Source organism: Hermetia illucens, chromosome 2 (assembly GCF_905115235.1).
Source record: "Hermetia illucens chromosome 2, iHerIll2.2.curated.20191125, whole genome shotgun sequence".
Taxonomy (NCBI): Eukaryota; Metazoa; Arthropoda; class Insecta; order Diptera; family Stratiomyidae; genus Hermetia; species Hermetia illucens.
The window spans coordinates 190273509-190294385 of NC_051850.1; the positions used below are offsets into that span (position 1 = coordinate 190273509).

General features: G+C 39.5%; 1 protein-coding gene across 4 annotated transcripts in view; it reads right to left on the reverse strand.

Annotated features, from left to right (window-relative positions):
* Nucleotides 1-12260, reverse strand: part of LOC119650146 — a 44492-nt gene extending 32232 nt beyond the window's left edge. The window contains exon 1 of one of the 4 annotated variants that reach the window (XM_038052682.1): nucleotides 11833-12260. In XM_038052682.1, coding sequence (XP_037908610.1) covers nucleotides 11833-11844 — 12 coding nt within the window. In that variant the 5' untranslated portion in view covers nucleotides 11845-12260. The other 3 variants (XM_038052681.1, XM_038052684.1, XM_038052683.1) reach the window with 3 other exon arrangements.
* Nucleotides 12261-20877: the final 8617 nt, after the last annotated feature.

Sequence of the window (20877 nt, forward strand, 5' to 3'; positions counted from 1 at the left end):
CCTCGTTATCGTAAAGAATTCATTCTTTAAAATTTTGATACGCATTGACGGATGAAGATAACGCACAAAAATCGTTTCACTTCCGAGAAACATTTATTCATTTTATTTTTCAATCTAATTTTACAATTTCGTTAAACTTGACATTGCCTTCAATCAAAAAGCTATTTATCTTGATATTTGTGGCGTCTAGATTTCAAGGAATTGTTTCAATGAATAAGATTTTATTATTGTGACGTCACAGAAAACGTAAAAGATATATAGATTCGTATGCGTGTTCATACTCATGTTCAACAGTTCAAAAGAAAAAAGTTTGAATTGGAAGTGAGATAACAAATCTGGAGATTTTGCCGAATGCTACTGGATTTTCCCTGTATGCGTCATGATTGCTGAGTGATTCTGTGGGAGGAGACGTTTCAGGAAGCACCTGTCCTATGCAGATAAGCCCTTGTCGAGTGAATCGACTAATCATTTTTTATTTAGTTTAAGCAGGGTTTAGGCAGAATGGAATAAATTTAGGCTTATCATATATCATATTATAGCTTATCAACAAATCGAGATTTTTGGGTGGTGTTCAGTATGGCTTAGTTCACAGTACGCAAAGTGCATTCATTAAAGTAGGTATTGGATATATCATACAAAGAATATGACAGGTCAGTAGGCGAATTATAAACATCTAAAGCCGAGTAACTACTTAAGACACTCAGTGAAATTGTAGATAGCTAATCTTTACTTACTTTATGCGTTCTAAGATTCTTGTAGTTTCACCCATCCACAAGTTGATTGGAATCGTTGAACTTTATGGCAGTTCCTTTGAATGGGTCTATTACACTCAACATTTTTGTTGTTTGTGTTGTTATCAACGCTGGCCGGTTTTTCGCAAGTACTGTTCAAAATTCAGCATTTTGAATATCATCAACCCGAGCCGGTGCGACTCGTTCCTCCCAGCCACGGTCATAGATCTTTGTGATTGGCTAAAGAAAATAGATGATACTAAAATGAGCCTATTTAAATAGCACTCGACAAAAAGGATTATAGCAGGAATCTAATCAAGACTAACTCCATGTAAAGGCGTAGCAGAGGAAATGATAGGAGACGTGAAGCAGATAAAAAACCGAGGGACAACATTACAATCCAAGCATTTCGAAGTAGAACGTAGGTGCTGCTGGTTCACCATCGAATACCCTGAGAAGCTTCGAAATAGTAAAGCACCGGGTGTGAATAGATACTATAATAGTACTAAAAGGAGAAAGTACAGCTATAACATCGAAGCTCCATTAGTTTTTGAACAGAATTCATGTGAGGCGAGTTGCAAAATTCCTGCAAATGTCCTATTTGTTTAAAGGACAGTAGATTGTGCTGTGAAGACTGTAGACGGATATCGTGTGTGCGGGTTACAATGTGCTGACCAAAATTATCGGGAGGATGCGGGAACATTTCACAAACCTGCTTAAAGTATAATGTTATGGTAGGACAAATATTTGTGGACTTAAAGCAGGCGTATGGCAGTATTGATGGATATATACCCTATAAAATACTATTTGAATTTCAAATCCGGACCAAACTAATTATGCTCATCAGAACCAATCAGCCAATCAACCCTTCAAGTAAAGCAACCAAGATCGTGAAGAAGAACAGACAACCAATGTCTTCGAGTCCACTCGGACGGAGGATGTCTTATTGGTGAACCAAATACAATAAGGATATATTACATACTGGAAGCGACTGATCGGGGCAAAATTCAAAAGTTTCAGGAGAATATCTGGACGTCTAGTCAAAGGATAGGATCAAACCGGTTGAAAAACCTACACATATTCTGGGTTCGGGACGGCACCCTCCTGGGGGTTCTTGCCCAAGGCCGAGGGGACGGCTTTGTCTGGATTCTGTGTTCAGGGATAATGTCCGAATGAGACGATGCCGGACTTTCGTCGGAAGTTTGATGCTTTGGATGGGCGGATCCTGGTCGGGGGTGACTTCAATACTAGGGCACTTGAATGGGGCATGCCTCACACAGATTCCAGAGGAACGAATTCTGGAAATGGCGGAGAGAACAGGACTGGTAGTTCTAAACACCGGATCCACCCCAACGTTTCGGCGCCCGGGCTGCGAAGGAAGCATTCCAGACGTCTGGTCGACGAGGTTAATGGGGATCCGTGGGGACTCGGTTACAAACTGGTAACCCGAAAAATCGGGGCCCTGCGGAAACCCTGTTCACTTTAGGCCGAGCAGATGGACCGCATTGTGAGGGCACTCTTCCCTGCGCACCCCGTATGGGATGGTGACGTCGGCGTGGAGAGCGCAGAGGACTGTCCACTTTTCTCTATAAAAGAGTTGGAACAGGTAGTCCTCTCTATGAAAAACAAGAAGGCGCCAGGACCCGGTGGTATTCCAGCAGAGGTATACAAGCTGGTATTCCAACACCGGTCAGACCTACTGCTCGGCGCATTCAACGCTTGCCTGAAAGAGGGCATTTTGCGAGGCTTGCGCTGATCCCCAAAGGGAAAGGCGATCCCGAATTGCCGTCTTCATACCGCCCACTATATATGCTTGACACTGCTGGGAAAGTGCTCGAAAAGTTCATCAGAAGTAGACTCGCTGAAGCGATACGTGCTGCCGGAGATTTATCTCCCCGGCAGTTTGGTTTAAACCGAAAAAACCGAAGTAGTCAGCCTGACTAAAAAGAGAATTCCGACCCTGCGTTCCATATCGTTCGGCGAGTCGATAATCGAGTCAAAATCAGCGGTAAGGTACCTCGGGTTGACTCTTAACTCAAAGATGAGCTTTTCTGAGCAAATCAAAGCAGCAGCGAACAAGGCTGCGGCTGGAGTTTCGGCGTTAAGTAGGCTAATGGTAAACATTGGGGGTCCTACGTCTAGTAGGCGACGTCTCCTGATGAGCTCAACGCAGTCTGTCCTGCTCTACGGCGCAGAGGTATGGGCTGGCGCTCTTAAAAAGCAGGTATATCGTAAACGCCTCGCGCAAGTACAGAGACGGGGAGCTTTACGAGTGGCGTCTACGTACCGCACTGTCTCTGAACCGGCCGTGATGGTGATCGCGGGAGTTATCCCCGTTGTCCTTCTTGCTAGGGAGCGTCAGACCACAAGCGCAAGGGAGATGAGCCAAGGGAGGTGGTTGCTCGCGAAGAACGGCAACACACACTAGACAAGTGGAAGCTCTCTTGGCAAAATGAAACTAGAGGCAGATGGACTGCGCGGCTCATCGGCAACTTAGGTGCGTGGCTGAATCGGAAGCATGGTGAGACTGACTATTTCCTTACCCAATTTTTAAGTGGGCATGGAAGTTTTCAGTCTTACCTGCATAAGATTGGAAAGGCGCGTTCTCCGGATTGTGTGTTTTGCAATGGAGTTGTGGACGACGCCCAACACACTTTTTTTTCTTGTGGAAGGTGGGATGGGGTTCGTCAGCAGCTCTATTTAAACACAGGGGATCTCTCTCCAGACAACATTGTGGAAGAGATGCTGAGGACTGCTGACAGGTGGAACCATGTTGGCCATTACGTTCGGGCCCTTCTCGTTGCTAAGACGATAGAACTCGACCGGTGGAGGAACCGGATGGCAGGGGGTTCCTTGAACTGACAGTTCCCTTCCTCCTCTCCCCTCCCGTTGGTGAAAGGAATTCCCTGATTTGAAGGCTCCGCAGGGCGGGAGAGTTCGGGGACTAGTCCGAAGTAATGTGACAAACGGTTCCAGGCTAGTTCTCTGACGATGGGGAGGTATTTAGTTGGTAGTCCGACGACGTACCGAATCGGGAGTTCAACACTGTGTGCGTAAATGCATTCACCTACCCTACCCCCCAAAAAAAAAAAAACTAAAGTTATCAGCAATCTATTTTGAGTTTCGCAAACTCAGCACTACCATATATTTTAAGCTATCTGTATGGACTAAATCTAAAAATGCGTAAAATTCTATATAATTCTCTTCACTTTCAATGCAGCCACGTATTCTTCTGATCCATCCCATTTTTCTCCGCGCTTAAGGCAAATTTTATATTTTCTACCAATCAAACGGCAATATAATAACTGGACTCAGTTCTCTCAATATCCCTTTCAATGCTTCTTGCCTCTCATTGCTGTTTCTCCGTAGACCCGAACGAGCTAAACAAAAGAAGTGGATTAAGGAGAGTTCTCCTTAAGAGGGTAAAATAATTTGTTACAAATCAAAAATTCTGTATTTCGGCAACCAATGGACCCCTTGATCAGCGTGCTCTCTACACAGAGCATATTGATGAAAGCGAGCGGAGACCACACTATTAAAGGGGACAGTTGTTTTTTGAAATACAATATTTGTAATCTCTAACAAACAATTTAAGCCTCACTAGAGCGCACACTGATAAAAGGGGCATTTGAGGGTCTGGCATCAAGTGGATAGTAGATTCAGGGCTCCCTCAATTTTAAAACAAAATTTAGGTCTCCGCCGCCCTGCTTAGGTCAAAACTGCTAGGCGGTTTGTCTTTTCAGTATAATATGCACCTACGTTGTGTTTGCGAATCTTTATAATGGATCTGTTTCCAGGGATGAAAAAGAGACAGCGTTTGATGAGTAGCCTTTGCCCTGCATGGAAGAGTGAGCTGTCTGTATTCTAAACTTATTAGTTTTTCCCAGTCATTTACATTAATATCATATTTGTAAATATATATAAGGGAGCAATCAACACTCGGCAACCTTGAACGAAACTATCGGTCGCTTTTATGAGAGCAAACTGGAAATCCTTCAAAAAATTCTTTAACATTTACAATAGGAAATAATGCTGAATCATTCTGCTCTGTTCACTTTTGGAAAAGATAGCAATTGAATTTTAAAGTTATATTTTTAGATTTCAATAAAAAATATTAAAATGTTTTATATTGAAAATTTGAATGATAAAATACAGTAAAAACGAATGATAAAATACAGTAAAAAAGACATGATCGTCATTCAAACATGCTCAATAGGAGATTTCTTTGGACGTAAGCAATGACCTTAAATTCTAAGTTTCCTGTTAAGCAGAACCTAGTTCTATTTCATTTTTAAATATTCATTTAGAAACGAATAATTCGAAAACCACACTCAAAAAATTCATTTGACACATATGTACTATCTGAACCATATTAAATACTCATAGTTTCCATATGTATAATACAATATTAAAAATATCACCCACCTTCATTTTGATATATTAATTTCCAAATCAATAACTGATGGCCGGAGAAGGCCAATTTAAAAAAAAAAATCACTCAAATTATTAAAAATAACTTTTACCAATTTGAGGGAGCTATTCTTATTAATTCACGCGAAATCTTCACTGAGCACTTTGCACACAAGATAATAAAACTAATTGTAAAATTCAATGCAAATATTTTAATGAACGGAACAGTGGATACTGTTCGGTTTCAGTAGGGTCTCACACCACCATTTCATAATAGCTAAAAATTTTGAATGACCTAAAAACATCGATGGCATCCTCTTTTATATACTATCTGTGTCACTTATGAATTGGGACTACGTTTGTGAATTTATTGAAATTTCTTATAAAACAGACTTTTTATTCCTCAAAAGATACAACCATCTACTACACCGATATATACTTCGGATCACACACTATATAAATGGCTGGAGAGATATCGATTGCTTGAAAATAGTGAGAGTGGTGGTGGGGGGAACTCGGGGTTTCGGTAACGCACCCAGACCCCATTGTTTCTGTAGAATTATTCAACATAAGCGTTTTCAAAATTTAAGATAGTGCAGAGAGCGCCCAGAAAGTGAATTAAGATGAAGATGCAAGATCTGCATTGCATGAAATCCTCACTTCTGGGGCAAACAGCCTCTATTTATTTAGTGTGATTTTGTCTGTTTAGTTTTTTGGTTGGTGGTATGGCGACAGCTCGTGATTCAGTTACGTGGCTACTTTTAGCGTTTAGAGCATGAATTCTTGAACTATTCGTGATATTTGGCCAGTGTTTTGATATAAAATGCACTTCATAAATCAAAAAAAAAAGTTGAAAATATTAACAGTAATCATAAATTAATATTGAGTCGAAGGTGCAGTGGATTTTATGTAATCTGTCGACGACGCGAATGTCATTCACTGGCATATTGAACAAGGTCAAGTGAGGGCACGAACCTCTAAACGCAAAATCTTTAATGCAATCTAAAACTCTTTTTGTTGAATTATCATTCATGAAGTGCATTCTTAACGCCGAAGAGTTTGAATTGAAATTAAGAGTATCTTGTTTAGTATTATGATAACGTATATTTTTTTCATTGTATGCAGATAAATAAAGCAGAATTAAATCCAGATGCTGCAGAAATATATATATACACACATACGCTGGTTTATGAATAAACTAATATGAATAAATAAAACAGAATACCTAGGATTGTGTAATTTCTATCTTATAAAATCTGAAATCAATTAGATCATTATTTAGCTTGTTGTATGCTTTATATAATAAGTACGCGCATATTGTCTTTATAATAAATTTATAATTCTTAGGGAGAAAAAAGGTTGCTGGCTTAAATCATTCGTTTTGCCATGGTCCTTTGACTTTTGCTTTGAATGCATGAGAGCGTTAAACAATCTATATACTGCCGCATCTTTTCAGCCAAATTGGAAATTTGGCACCCGCATCTAAGTTTAGCTAAGTTCAACTCATCCTAATGACGAGAAATAATGCAATTTCTAAGGAATATAACTTGGTACAGGTAATCAATAACCTGACCGCTGTGTATAAAATACATCAACCAACAGATGAGGACAAAAATAAATCTAAAATTCGTTGCGAAACTGGGAAAATGAGTACTATGGAGCAGGGTTACGTGAAAACAGAACATTTCACAGATGGTCTGATGAAATTATACTTCTCGAAGAAATACCTTGAACTTATTATTCGTCGAAGCAAACATTTTCTTATATATCGAAAGTACGAACACATTATAGAGCAAATCAACTATATTAAAGATCTGTGGATCTATAGAAGTAAAACTAAAAGTTACAGGTCCGATCGAAACTCAACAAGTGTATAGGCACCTGATATTATGAAACTGCAAAAAACGACAGATTTGATTCTATTTTGCAGAAGTTATTTGATGATGCCATATCAGGAGACACAAAGCAAAACCCTTGGTGGAAACGCAAGAATTAAAGAAAAAAAAAAATAAATCAGTTAAGGATACGTAAACACATTATCGCTCACAAACAAAAAAAACTTCCCATAAATTATTCCTTTTTACCACAATAATACCATGAGACACATTAAAAACATCTACTAGGAAATATATAATATATATAGTGCACAAAGGTATGAATGGTTTTCCATATGAGAACGTAGATCTAGGGCTGCTTCGTTTTCACAAACGTATATACGGGGCGTCCAAAAAGTCAACGATAATACTTAAAGCGCAGATAGAGCAACTCACAGGCATCAAGAAAAACATTAAATGATCTTAATAAAAAGTTCATGGTTTCCCAGATAGTGGCAATTCAATGAAATTCGTTAAAATCGATCCCTTGGATCAGATTTTCGAGGGTCACTCTTAAAAAAATTCATATTCTTAGATTCAGATTAATCAAACAGCAACATTTGATTGACAATTCGAAACTTTTAATAAAACATCTGTCTTAAACTGAAGTATTAAATTTTTTTATTTTTCATCCCCATTGTCATACTGTAAAAAACCACTGAGCTCACTTGGCTAGCGACTTGAAAAGTTCGCTCATTTAATATAGTTTTCAAAACTATGCAAAACATCCCAGATATTCTTTAAGGAAGTGACGGTACAATCTTTTCACTCATCAAAAAACCCATTTTTAAAGTAATAAATCAAATTATTCTGACCCAAACATGAGCTTTTTATAATAAACAACTGTCGAATAAACGACTATTCTTTTCTGCTTTTTTTAAGACTATTTACATGATAGATATACTAGCATTAGTTAGATTGAGCAAAAATAGGGAGGACCCGACCTTTTTGACCAAAGTACTATCGTCGGATGAAAGTACATTTAAAAAGTATGGCTTTATGAATATGTACAATTTGCATAGTTATGCATTAAGAAATCCTCACTTCATCCGAGAAGAAAGGATCCAATACCAGTTCAAAGTTAACACGTGGACCAGTATCCTGAACGGACATGTGATTGGTCCATTGGATATGCCAAAAAATCTAAACTGGTAGGCTTACTTACATTTTGGACAAAATTATCTACCAGATCTTTTAGAAGATGTTTCTTTGGCCACACTTCGACCCATATGCTTTCAAAACGATGGCTGCCTGGCTCATTATGCTCGTGAAGTCCCCCAAAATTTAAGGCCAAAGGTGGATGGGCCGACTTGGTCAAATTTTGCGGCGTCCCAGGTCTCTAGATTTGAATTCCCTAAATTTCTATACAGGGGTAAAAAGGAATAAAGTAAAGAAACGATTTTTGGAAAACCAATAGATAATATCCATGAATTACTTCATCGAATAACTAACGTGGCCCAAGAGCTGAACATTGCAAGAAATGCAAAATAGACAAAGAGGTCATTTTTAAGAAGATGCCGCGTCTGTATTTGCATTGGTGATTGGCAATTCGAACAAATTGTTTAATTTTTGTTAGGTTAAATAAAAACTGTCATTTCTACATAATTCAATTTGTTTTATTTTTTAAAATGATTCCATAAAGTAGATTAAAATTATCCTTTACTATAAGCCATTACTACAAAATTGTTTATTAGAATAATTGCTTCTTTGTTCACTCAAATGATGGTGGCGTCTTTTCGTTAATGAATATCTGGTACTAGATATAGTTTTTTTTTCAGTATGAGAGTTCAAACTTTGAGGATGAAAAATAAATAAATTTTTTTTCAGTATGAGAGTTCAAACTTTGAGGATGGAAAATAAATAAAATTTTATACTTCGGTTTAAAACAGATTTGATATGATTCAAACCTTTTAGAATTATTAATCAAATGTTGCTATTTGTTTAATAAAAGTGTTAATTAGTATATAAAGTTTGAGATCTGAATCGAAGAATTATATTCGCTCAAAAATCTGATCCAAGAGAACGGTTTTATCGATTTCCGTTGAATTGTTATGATATTATCTCGGAAACCATCAACTTTTCAGTAATATCATTTAATGTTTTTCTGGATACCCGTGAGACGCTCTATTGGTCCTTTAAGTATTATCGTTGACTTTTCGGACATCCTGTATATGACGTCTAAGGATAGAACAATTTTGCATGAAAGATACAAAGTTAACATACTGTAACTTGGATAGTAATAGTATATTACGTTAAGTGAATATTTTTTCACCGGATATATCCATGTGAAGTATCAAATGAAAGATGCCGATTAGTACTTTTCGAAAGAGATTTAGTTTTGAGATGAGTTAAAATAGGGAGGAATGGGGCGGTGCGGGGTTGAAATCTCCCAAATCATGGACCAATTCTACGAAATTAATAAAAAATAAATCCATAAATGTTGTACGTAATTTACTTTCCTTGGACAGATAAAATAGTAATTCTAAATTTATTTGCTACTATTTAACATTTTTCAGAGACAGTTTTTCATTTTTTGAATGGAGACTCAAAGAGCGGTTCCACGGTGTGGCATAGTTTCGAAAACTACATTAAATGAGCAAACTTTTTAAATCACTGGCCAAGTTGGCTCAGTAGTTTCTTTTACTGTACAATAAACCTATACTGTGAACGGATCGAAATTTCCTAGCCAATTTTCTCCAGTTTTTAACGAGTCACCATAGGTATGTGTAGCTTTATGTTGTCCTCCTAGCACATAATACATTTCCTCAATTTCCAGCAATTGAGCATTCTCGATTGCTTCGTTTAATTTCCCAAATGTTGGCAATAGAAATTATAATTACTCATTGTGAAATTGTGGAACAACTCATAGTGAACGATTTGAGAAGCATGCTTTTTGTATGGTACACAATTTTGAATTTACAAGTGAATGGGGGTGTAATTTTTTCCCGGATATAGCCATGTGCCTTTGGTTGCAAAATAGGGTAGTGCAGGTTTCAAAGTATAAACTTGAAATGGGACAGAACTCGTTCCCTGAAACTACCCAAAATTCTCCTTATTCAAATCAAATCAAAAATAAAGTTAATAGTATTATGTTAAATTCACTGGAAATTTCTCCTTAAATTTATCCTAGGAATGTGAAATTTAGGGACATAATAAACCACAATATAAGGCATAATTTTGGAAAGTTTGAAACAAATTCTCTTATTATTAATAGTGTTGTAATACTCGTAGCTCCTTTTCGCGTAAACTTACACTCTATGCCACATGTATATAGTATCACATTAAAGCGAATAGTTCGACTGTTTCTACTTGATCATAGACAGATGGAGAAAGTATAATGCTTTTCTGTAAAATGAGAGTCTAAGCGAGTGAATGTGCAAGGCTTTTCCCGGCTTTACATTTTTTTTATATTTGGAGACTAGTGCATTCAGTTTTAGCGTTCAAGAGTTCTCTCGAGCTGCTAAAAAAGTATGGAATCTCAGTAAGATAAAGTCTGGCTGTAAAGATTATAGAATATCCTAGTGAATGCATCAATAGTTCTGCAGTTCTTGACAAATACGGCTTAATTCATAGATATTTTAACTATTTCGCGAATACGGTTGTCAATCTTCGGTAATTTGAACATTTTGCTCGACTACCTTTCTTTTTCTATATTGGAACTGGGGTACTTTCTTGCCAGTCAGATGGTATTCTACCTTCCTCAATAACCCGATTGAAGAGTTCACTGAGCCACAATGTTGGGTCCCAGCTCTTCGGTTCAAAGAGCTTAGATGCAATGTCTTCATGTCCTGTTGTTTTCCCTAATTTCATACGTATTATTGCTTCCTGAACTTCAGTGACGCTGACAGGTGGAATGGCTCCAGCAATGCTTGTGGGAATAGAGGATGAACAAATTCTTCCGTTCGCGTTCTATGTCGCAGCTTTTGGCACCACCTTCGTGTAGAGCATAGATATCAATGCGCCTTTTCTGAAGCGCTCTGAGTTCCTTGGGCTATCTTGTGAGGGTGCCAATATTTAGCTTACAGACACGTCCATGCGTCAAGTACACTTAGCAATCTCAACAGGGCCCGTCTTGCGGCGTCGAACGCCCTAGAATTTTTCTGAAGCTTGTGACTCAACGCGATCACTGTTTCTATTTGTACCGCAAAATTGCGTATATGAACTTTTTCACGACGATCTAATAATTCAGTTCATTTCACTATATACATAAATCCCCATAATCAGTTGCCGAAAATAGTGTGACCCGAAAATTGGTTTTCTTCGTTCTTATATCTAATATCTAATATTAGACATAGACAGGTATATTCTAAGGTATCTGGGTCCCTAGGGCAGTTGCAGATGTCATTATTCTCTTCTAAAATATCCACTTTCGATGTTAAATAACTCGCCTGAAATACATCTTTAAGGCAGAAAAGGCCTAGAAAATTACCAAGATTGATAAATCTACAACTGTGTAATATGTACATTACGTGGCCATTCCAACGGTTTTCATGTTTGTTCTGAGCGAGAATACTTGTCTTTATTCATGTTTCTTTTGAATTTGGGGGACTTATCACTTGCAGCAAAGAAAATTAGATTCATTGGATAACCTGTATACATTCTACTGATCAGTAAACAGTGATTCGGAAATTGAGCAATTTGAAACCACTTATTCCTCAAGCTTCGTTACAAAGTATACCGACAAAATCAAACAGAACCTTAAAGAAAAATTCCTTCTACAATTGCTAATGTTTGTAAAAATTTTAAAATGAACGGATCTACTGTTCTTTTAGTTTTAGATTAGTGCCCTAATGTCTATTTCAAGATTTGCTACTTACCAACTGAACCATTTTCAATCATTTTAATGAAACGATAAGATACTACGCATTCATCCAAATTGTATATCGCAGACGTTGCAGTTGCATAGTCACAATCATTTCCTCTTGGTAGCAAACACTACGAAAAACTATAAAAGTTCCACGTTTTCAAACATCACAACACAACTTTTCATATTTTTCTTATCACAAATGATAATATATTTTAGATTTCAGATATTTTCGCGTAGTAGAAATTCTGGTATGTGATTGCTTTGGAATTTATTGCGCCGTTACTGATTTACATATATCCGTTTACGCTGCATCGAAACGTGCTATTGCCAGGAAGACCCAACAGGCGGTTCCAAGAGAAACTAAAATAAGAACTTGATATTTTTATTCACCACCAACACAACAACCGTTTAATAATAACTAAAGATGTAATCACTCAAATCTTTTCATTTGTATTAATCGCTTAGTATACTCAAAAAGAAAACAATGGAGAAAAGTCCAAGTTCGTGACTTTATCATTGGCTTAATTATATCAAACAGAATGTGTATCACATTTATATCAACGATGTTTATATGCACATGGTTGCTTGTATACATACATATGTACATATGTATAATAAGTACATTAGATAGATACTCGAATGATTTGACTTAATTAAGAAAGTAGGTAACGTATGCGCAGTAAAAGCCTTACATTTAATTGGTGCGATAAGTCTTGTAATGTATCTTATTTTATTTATTCACTTACAATTTTTTGGCGAATTAGCGGCTGCTTAATAGTTTACTTTACATTTTCGTTACTTTATGAGGAAGAAAAAAAGATCCTGAAAAATCTAAATATGTACACTTATGTATGGACATTTGCATTCATACTTAAATAGTAATAATATAATTAATATTTTTTCATGCAAACTTGGGAATAAACGAAAAGTTGGCATACAAAGTTCAAGTGTGTTTATTAACATTGAAGAAGATCAGCCATAAATTGGGTAACTTGATTTGCGGCAATCACGAGTTTTGTATTTCTCATATTCTTGAGGAATGGGAAGAGTTTTATAAGTGATGATGGATATTAAATTATAATTTTTAGACGTTCTTTTCTTGGCTGTTTGCATTGGACTGGCAATGATAGGCAGATCCAACAGAAAAGGAGTATTAAGATGTAAGCGCTTTCCGGGCATACAATATAAGGTTTATACAATTGCATTACAAGAATACACTGAACAGGGACAGGTTTCCTGGAGTAACTAAACTGTATGTTATGCTTGCCATCAGCAAACAATGTGTCCGGATTGCTGTTATCAGGTTGAAAATACTCTATGTTTACGATGTGAATTCTGAAACATTGTTACTCTCATAAACGTCCATATCCCTAGACAGTAGGGATAGCACAGATGACACTGCAGAATCAGAGAAGGACACTCTCTCCGAGACAGTGGAAAAATACTGGGAGAGGAGCTCCAAAATGGGGAGGCGGCCCATATTCAGACGATATGTCGGCATTCATAGTTCTCATAAAAATATATTTCTAACAACGGATTGCCAATTATTCCAATAGCAATGTCTAAAGGAATAATCATTGAAATCACCTCGTTTGCGCTTTGAAATCCACAAACAAAGGTGTATCTTTCTAGAAAAACAACTTTTAACCAACTTGACCATGTATTAATTTTGATGAATTGCTCAACAGTGTCAACACTGGCGAGTTAGAGGTCCATCCAATGTAATACGACAAAACAATACTATCGCCAGAATTATAGCAGTATATTTTCCACTATAGCCCGTAGGCCGTAGAGTCCCATATGCCTATCGGCTAATACGAAGGTGGTTTCACTCCAGGTAAAAGACCAACGGATCAAATTTTCACTCTGCTTCTAAGTAATTTTATGACTGTCAATGGTCCAGTAAAAGAGGTTAACGATAGACCTTTCGTCCATGTTTATAGATAGATAGAAGATGGAGGAAGTACTTCGCCACGATCCCTAATCATTTTATATCATTTTGTGAACCAACTGGATAATTCCGCATCCACCTATTCCGAACTGCACTTTAAAACCTAAACGAAATGATTTCGATTATCAACGGTCCCCACTCTTAACAGTTTGCAGCGCATCTCGGGGAAACCAAGAACTATATTACCAAAGCAAAATATAACGAGGAAAGATTCCATGCGCTGCATCATGGTAGAATAACTGAGAAAGTTCTCTTGCGAAGAGAAAATAAAACAGATATCATAAAATTATAATAATTCTTATGAGATCAATTTCAAATTAACGCATAGTTGCTGCCAAATTGCCATAGTTCACTTTTGTGTAAAGTGAAGAGTAATTTTTTTCTTTTCTGCCAGGGAGCCCTCTTGAGGTTTTCATGATTCGAAATTTTATACTTAATTATGTTAAACTCCGCCGAAGCCGGTCCCAAGCCCGGTTGTGAAAGGAGGAGGGATGGATAGCTTCAGTCTGAATGGCTGTACGCCACTGCAGCATCTCAGGGGATACGCGAGGAAAGTGCAGGAACTTTGCAGTCTTGCAGATTACTCACTAAGGAAGCTATCTACACACCTGGCAGCTAAGGATAAAATGCACCACCAAAAAATGAGAAGAAGGAGAAATTTAAGGTCCGGTACGGATAACCAGCGGGAGTCGTCTGACTTGGTGACTGGGTCGGGCTCTCGTCATGGACAGCACGGCGTCGAAACCGCTAGTCGTGGGGCGGTTCGACGTCTAGGCGCCACGACGACCAGGAGCACAGCTCCGCCTGCTGCTACAGATTGTGGCGACCACTTCAGCAGGTTCGCGTAGGAAACGGATGAAATGGACTGAAGAAATGAACCTCTTCATCATCCGCTCCTACTACGAAATAACGGCGGGGGCGGGTACAACATCTTACCGCCCCTTGTTGCACCAGAGATTCGTCGAGCGTTTCCCGCAATTCGCGCACGTGACTGTGCAGCGAGTCGCAGACCAGTACCGCTTTATTACTCGCAGCGACACAATCCCGGCCACCATCGGGGAAACTGGTGACCGAGAGTCGATGGAGGCAGAGGCGGCGGCATCAACAACACCACGCCGCACTGCAGGCAACAGGTTCAGTACTCGCCGAAGCACTCTTCTCCACCGTCCAGCTGAGGTTTCCGCTGAGGTTCGGGACGAATTCCAAAGAGCGTGTATGGAATTATCGGATATGGATCCTTTGCATAGACCAGGTATTCCCAGGCTCTATGCATCTCCAGCAACTCCGGGAATTCTATCTCAAATCAATGATGAGATTGCATCTCGACTGTGTGCTGATATGTCGCTGCTGCAACTACAATCACTTGTGTATTGTGGTGCAGTTGCGGCTATTAGATTGCACGATCAGAAGATTCGCTTTCGCGTTATTGGTTTGAGTGACAAAAGAGATCCACCATGGAAAATTCGTCTGGAACGTCGGCGGGACTCACTAAGGCAGGACATTGCTAGACTGATTCAGATCAGCACTGGCAGTGCCAGCCGACGGGTGAGAAATAAAGTGCAGAGGGTTTACCGGAACTATGCCATCCCCTGTGAGACACCCGTTGTTGAAATTATGAACACACTAAAACAGAAACTTTCTGTCATATGCAGTCGGTTACGACAATATGGCGAAAGTTATTCCAGACGTGTCCAGAATTCAACATACGCGAGGAGCCAGCAAAGCTTTTTCAGATCTCTCAACGAATCCCAACAGAGCGTCCAGACAATACAGTTCTCAGTGACGGAAGCGAAAGAGTATTGGGGTGGACTTTGGAGGTTACCTGCCCAGCATGCTGAGCATGCTGAGCATGCTGAGTGGATCATCGCCGAAGGCATCCGCCATGCCAATACACCTGGCATGAATTTCGCGGATGTTACCGAAGAGGAAGTTCGACAAGCCATAAACAGCTCGAAGAACTGGAGGGGCCCAGGTCTGGATCGGGTGCAGAATTTCTGGTACGCTGGTAAATTTCTTACCAGCGTACACAGTCGGTTGGCACGCAGTATAAATGAGGTCATGAGTCGACCGGACGAATTTCCACCTTTCCTCACTGCGGGGATTACCTACCTTATCCCTAAGAAGGACACGGTGCAGGACCCCGCAGACACAAGACCGATCACTTGCTTACCAACCCTCTACAAATTCATCACGTCCATTATTAGTGGAAGGATCAATGCGCACCCCGACACCAACAACATTCTGTCCGAGGAGCAGAAGGGCTGCCGAGTTGGATCAAGGGGTTGCAAAGAGTAACTCATTATCGACTCGGTAGTTGTAGGACAAGCAACTAGAGGCCAGAGAAACCTCTTCAGTTGCTATATCGATTATGCCAAGGCTTTTGATAGCGTTCCGCACACCTGCCTAATCGACATCCTACATCTGTATCGCATTGATCCGAAACTAATAAAGTTTTTGGCGACAGTCATGGAAGGGTGGCATACCACCTTATCAGTCCGTACATCTGAGGGTGCTAATACCTCAGAGCCCATCCGTATACGGAGGGGCATCTTCCAGGGGGATTCATTGAGTCCTCTTTGGTTTTATATGGCACTGAACCCCCTTTCATGGCTACTGAATGATGCTAGAGGGAATGGTTTTGCAATAAAATATGGCCTACGTGCTAAGTGCGAACTGACACACTTGATGTACTTAGATGACATCAAGCTATATGCTGGTACTGACAACCATCTCAGAAGTCTGTTGCGAATAATCGACATGTTCAGCCGTGATATTCAGATGGAGTTTGGATTAGACAAATGTCGAATCCAAGCCATCCGCAAAAGTCATCACGAGCCGCATGCCGGACATAGCATTGGTGACCTCCACATCGAAGCTATGACCGAGACAGACTTCTACAAGTACCTAGGAATTTTGCAAGGAACCCAGGTTCGAGTTGGTGATCTGAAGGAAGCTCTGCTGGCCGAATTCCTGCGACGTGTAAAGCTGGTGCTGAAATCGCATCTCTCGGGGAAGAATAAAATAAGCGCGTTGAATGTATTCGCCATCGCTTCACTGGCATATGCATTCGGAATATTGCCATGGACGAAGACCGATCTGGAAAACGTCCAGCGGCGGATACGGACAACTATGTCCAAATTCCGAATGCATCACCCAAAGTCTGCCGTGGAGCGGATGAACCTGCCTCGTGACATCGGAGGTAGGGGCATGGTTGACGTGGCGGCAGAACATCATCGCAAAGTCGACTCACTGCGCGCTTATTTTTACAGCAAAGAGCAGGCGAGTCCCTTGCATGCGGCTGTCTGTAAGGCAGACTGTGGACTGACTCCACTTAACTTAAAGGATCGATCTTTCAATCCTCTGCTGTATGTAAGGTTATCCATCAAAACCTTGCATATAAGCATGGGCTGATCACGGGAACATGTCCGGATTACCGATATGAGCCGCAAGCAGTACTTGATAGTTCTGCTTGCGGCATGTATTGGGACCGGCAAGTTCTGACTGATCGCCATACTGCACACAACAAGCCTGACGTACTGTTAGTTGACAAAACGGGTCGCTCCGCGTATATTATTGATGTTGCTATCCCCCATAATAGCAACATTGAACGGAAATACGTGGAGAAGAAGGTGAACTATGAGCCATTGGCTCGGGAAATCAAAGAAATTTGGCGTCTCGAGCGGGTGGTTGTAGTTCCCATAATATTATCAGCTACAGGTATTGTACCTAAATCCCTGATGGCTTCCCTTGATGTCCTGGGACTTTCGCACAGTCTGGTTCAAACCATGCAGAAGTACACCATTCTGCATACGTGCTCGATGTTGCGGGGAGTACTGGACGGATTCTCCCACTGACCTACTACCGGCCACCACCACCAGTGCCCCTTTAGTTTTAAAGTAGGTAGGATCGTCCGAGCCTAAATGCTTGGCACTTAGTGCTAGTATTAGGCGAAATCCATCTGGCATCTGCCGAGATTGTGATAACTCGGAAAATAATAATCGTTGGCGCAACAATTCACATTAGATCAGGGCCTTGAAATGTGTTAGAGCACTTCATTCACGGATGTGGTCAGCATTGCGCTTGACCGAGATTATTACCTTCATTTGACTCAGATACTCATTCACGGTTGGGTCGACTGGTATCCGACATCCAGTCACGATAATAAATCCCTCTACGACAACTGAGCGTTCTAACCACTTGAGCCATCCGGACAAATGTTGTTGTCCACAATTGACCATAAATTCTTGATGACGCCACGCCAATAATTCACTGTCGTTTTGAGATTCTCTTTGGTCAGTTCAGCATCTGCTTTGCGCCAGATATAAGACTTTCGATCTTAGTCGGAAATGTTAAACTTTGACTCGCCCGCAAAAATTACAGTATTCCAAAATGTAGAATCCTTATTTATGTGCTACCTGCCAAGCCAAATTCTCTCTGCGTTTGTTGTTGAAATAAAAGATTTCTTTCGAACTAGCGGCCATTTAAATCATGGTTGGGTTGCACACGTTGAACTGTTTCAAAACTTTGAAATAATAAAAACTTGTTGTTTCTTTTTCGTTGGTGTGAATGTTTATTCTTGCAAATACCGATGTTTCGGAAACCACTTGTTCCCTTCATCAGTGCTAACAAGCTTGTTAGAAACAACAAGTTTTTATTATTTCAAATAATTAATCGTTGGAAACACCGCATAATTTCACTCAGATGTCTCAAGACTGCATGACTTTCATTTTTTGGAAAATGCATCGCTCATCTGACACGCTAAAAATTTTATTAGGCGTTTTTCTGCCCTAATTTACCGATCGGATTTCGTGTACCAAGCGATCAATTATGGACCATAGAGGCACTTAAATTGACAATTTCAGTAGCTTTTCGAACACTCTGTCCTTTTTAAAAGTACTGAATTCATGCTGCTTTACTGTTATACGACGTCCCATTGTAGAAAAATTTAACAATAGTTCAAAAATCAGGCAAAAACCACTACAAAAACCTCGGAAAATAAAAAATCGCTCTTAAGTGTGCAACAATCGAAGACCCACCATAATAGGTCAATCCGAGAGCCGGCTTTATGCAAACCTTCAATTTTTTTTATAAAATTCAATCTCCAAATCGAATTCCTCTGTCGAAGTGTTAAAAAGTTAACGATAGGGAGATACGACACATTTGATGGTTCAGTTTAAGAGACAGCAACCACCCCGAAATTCAACATTTTCTCAAAATAACATTTATCACATTTGCGGGAATTCTAACTCAAAAAGTAATAAACCAATTGATTGGTTGCAACTTGGAGGTATGATTCTTTATAAAGTTACCAAGAATATGAATGAACGTTTGGAACAATATTATATTTTCATGGATGTTGCGGTGCGAAAATATTATTTGTAAAAAAAAGTGGTGAAAATTGATATTCTTTTTTCAACAACTACAAATTTTTTAATTTTGAATATTTTCAGCCTCAGCCTCAGAAAATAAGTAGTAATGTAAAATTGAAAACTTTATGGCTTGAGATAAAAATTGGAGTCGCTACACGTCCCCTACTTGGAGAACTATAGTGACAACCTTCAGCGGAATAATATCGTGTAACTTTTTATTTTTAGCTTAAATTTTTCAAAAACAAATTCTCAAAAGGTGCTCGTACTATAACTAATATAATGTCAAAATTTGATTGAATTCAAATTAATTTTTCATCATCATCATCAACGGCGCAACAACCGGTATCCGGTCTAGGCCTGCCTTAATAAGGAACTCCAGACATCCCGGTTTTGCGCCGAGGTCCACCAATTCGATATCCCTAAAAGCTGTCTGGCGTCCTGACGTACGCCATCGCTCCATCTTAGGCAGGGTCTGCCTCGTCTTCTTTTTCTACCATAGATATTGCCCTTATAGACTTTCCGGGTGGGATCCACCGTAACCTATTGAGCCGGATTTTATCCACAACCGGACGGTCATGGTATCGCTCATAGATTTCGTCGTTAAGTAGGCTACAAAATCGTCCATCCTCATGTAGGGGGCCAAAAAATCTTCGGAGGATTCTTCTCTCGAACGCGGCCAAAAGTTCGTAATTTTTCTCGCGCCAATCGCCGCCTGCTCGATCTGGATAAAGGCAGTTTGTACGCGTGGGGTCGTTCTTCCCATGATGTCGATATCGTCAGCATAGGACAGTAGTTGACTAGACTTAAAAGGGATCGTACATCTTGCATTTACCTCAGCATCACGGATAACTTTCTCGAGGACCAGGTTAAAGAGGACGCATGATAGAGCATCCCCTTGTCGTAGACCTTTGTTGATGTCGATTGGTCTTGAGAGTGATCCTGCTGCTTTTATCTGACCTCGCACATTGGTCAGGGTCAGCCTAGTCAGTCTTCCCAATTTCGTGGGAATACCGAATTCTCTCATGGCCGTGTACAGTTTCACCCTGGCTATGCTATCATAGGCGACTTTAAAGTCAGTAAATATATGGTGCAACTGTTGTCCATATTCCATCAGTTTTTGCATCGTTTGATTATATACATATTTTGCCGCATATATCGGTTTGTTGGCTATTTCGGTTATACAATATTTTCGTTTTAATCAGAGCCAAGCCTGAAATTTCGTGAATTAAGTATTAAACCATTCAACATACATATGAAGATTTATCGCTGAACAAAGCGACGTGCTTTATTAAATTTTTCGTCCCAAAGGTTTCCTTGTTATCACTTAGCTTTGAGGCAATGAATGTACATACATACATATGTTTGCACTAAAAATACCTGAATTATATGCACATACTGATGCCATAAGTCTGATGGCAGACGTCGGAACGACCTTGTTCGCTGCTGGTAAGTTTTTTTTTGATATGATAATTGGTCCTGCCGTGTCCGCTTCACACGATAACACTTAGAGTCATGTGATCACGTGGCAAAGAAAAATCAAAAGATAAGACTCTAATTCTATTAATTGATAAAGTATTGGGAAACGTGATCGACAGCGGACGATCTGTGCTGCATGCATCAACCGAATTTATTGAATATAGAATCAGTACACGCTAGATACAGTGAAAGTGTCCTTGATCATACAAATACCACACAACTCAATCCACATTGATTTTTAAAATTATTTTATGGTTGG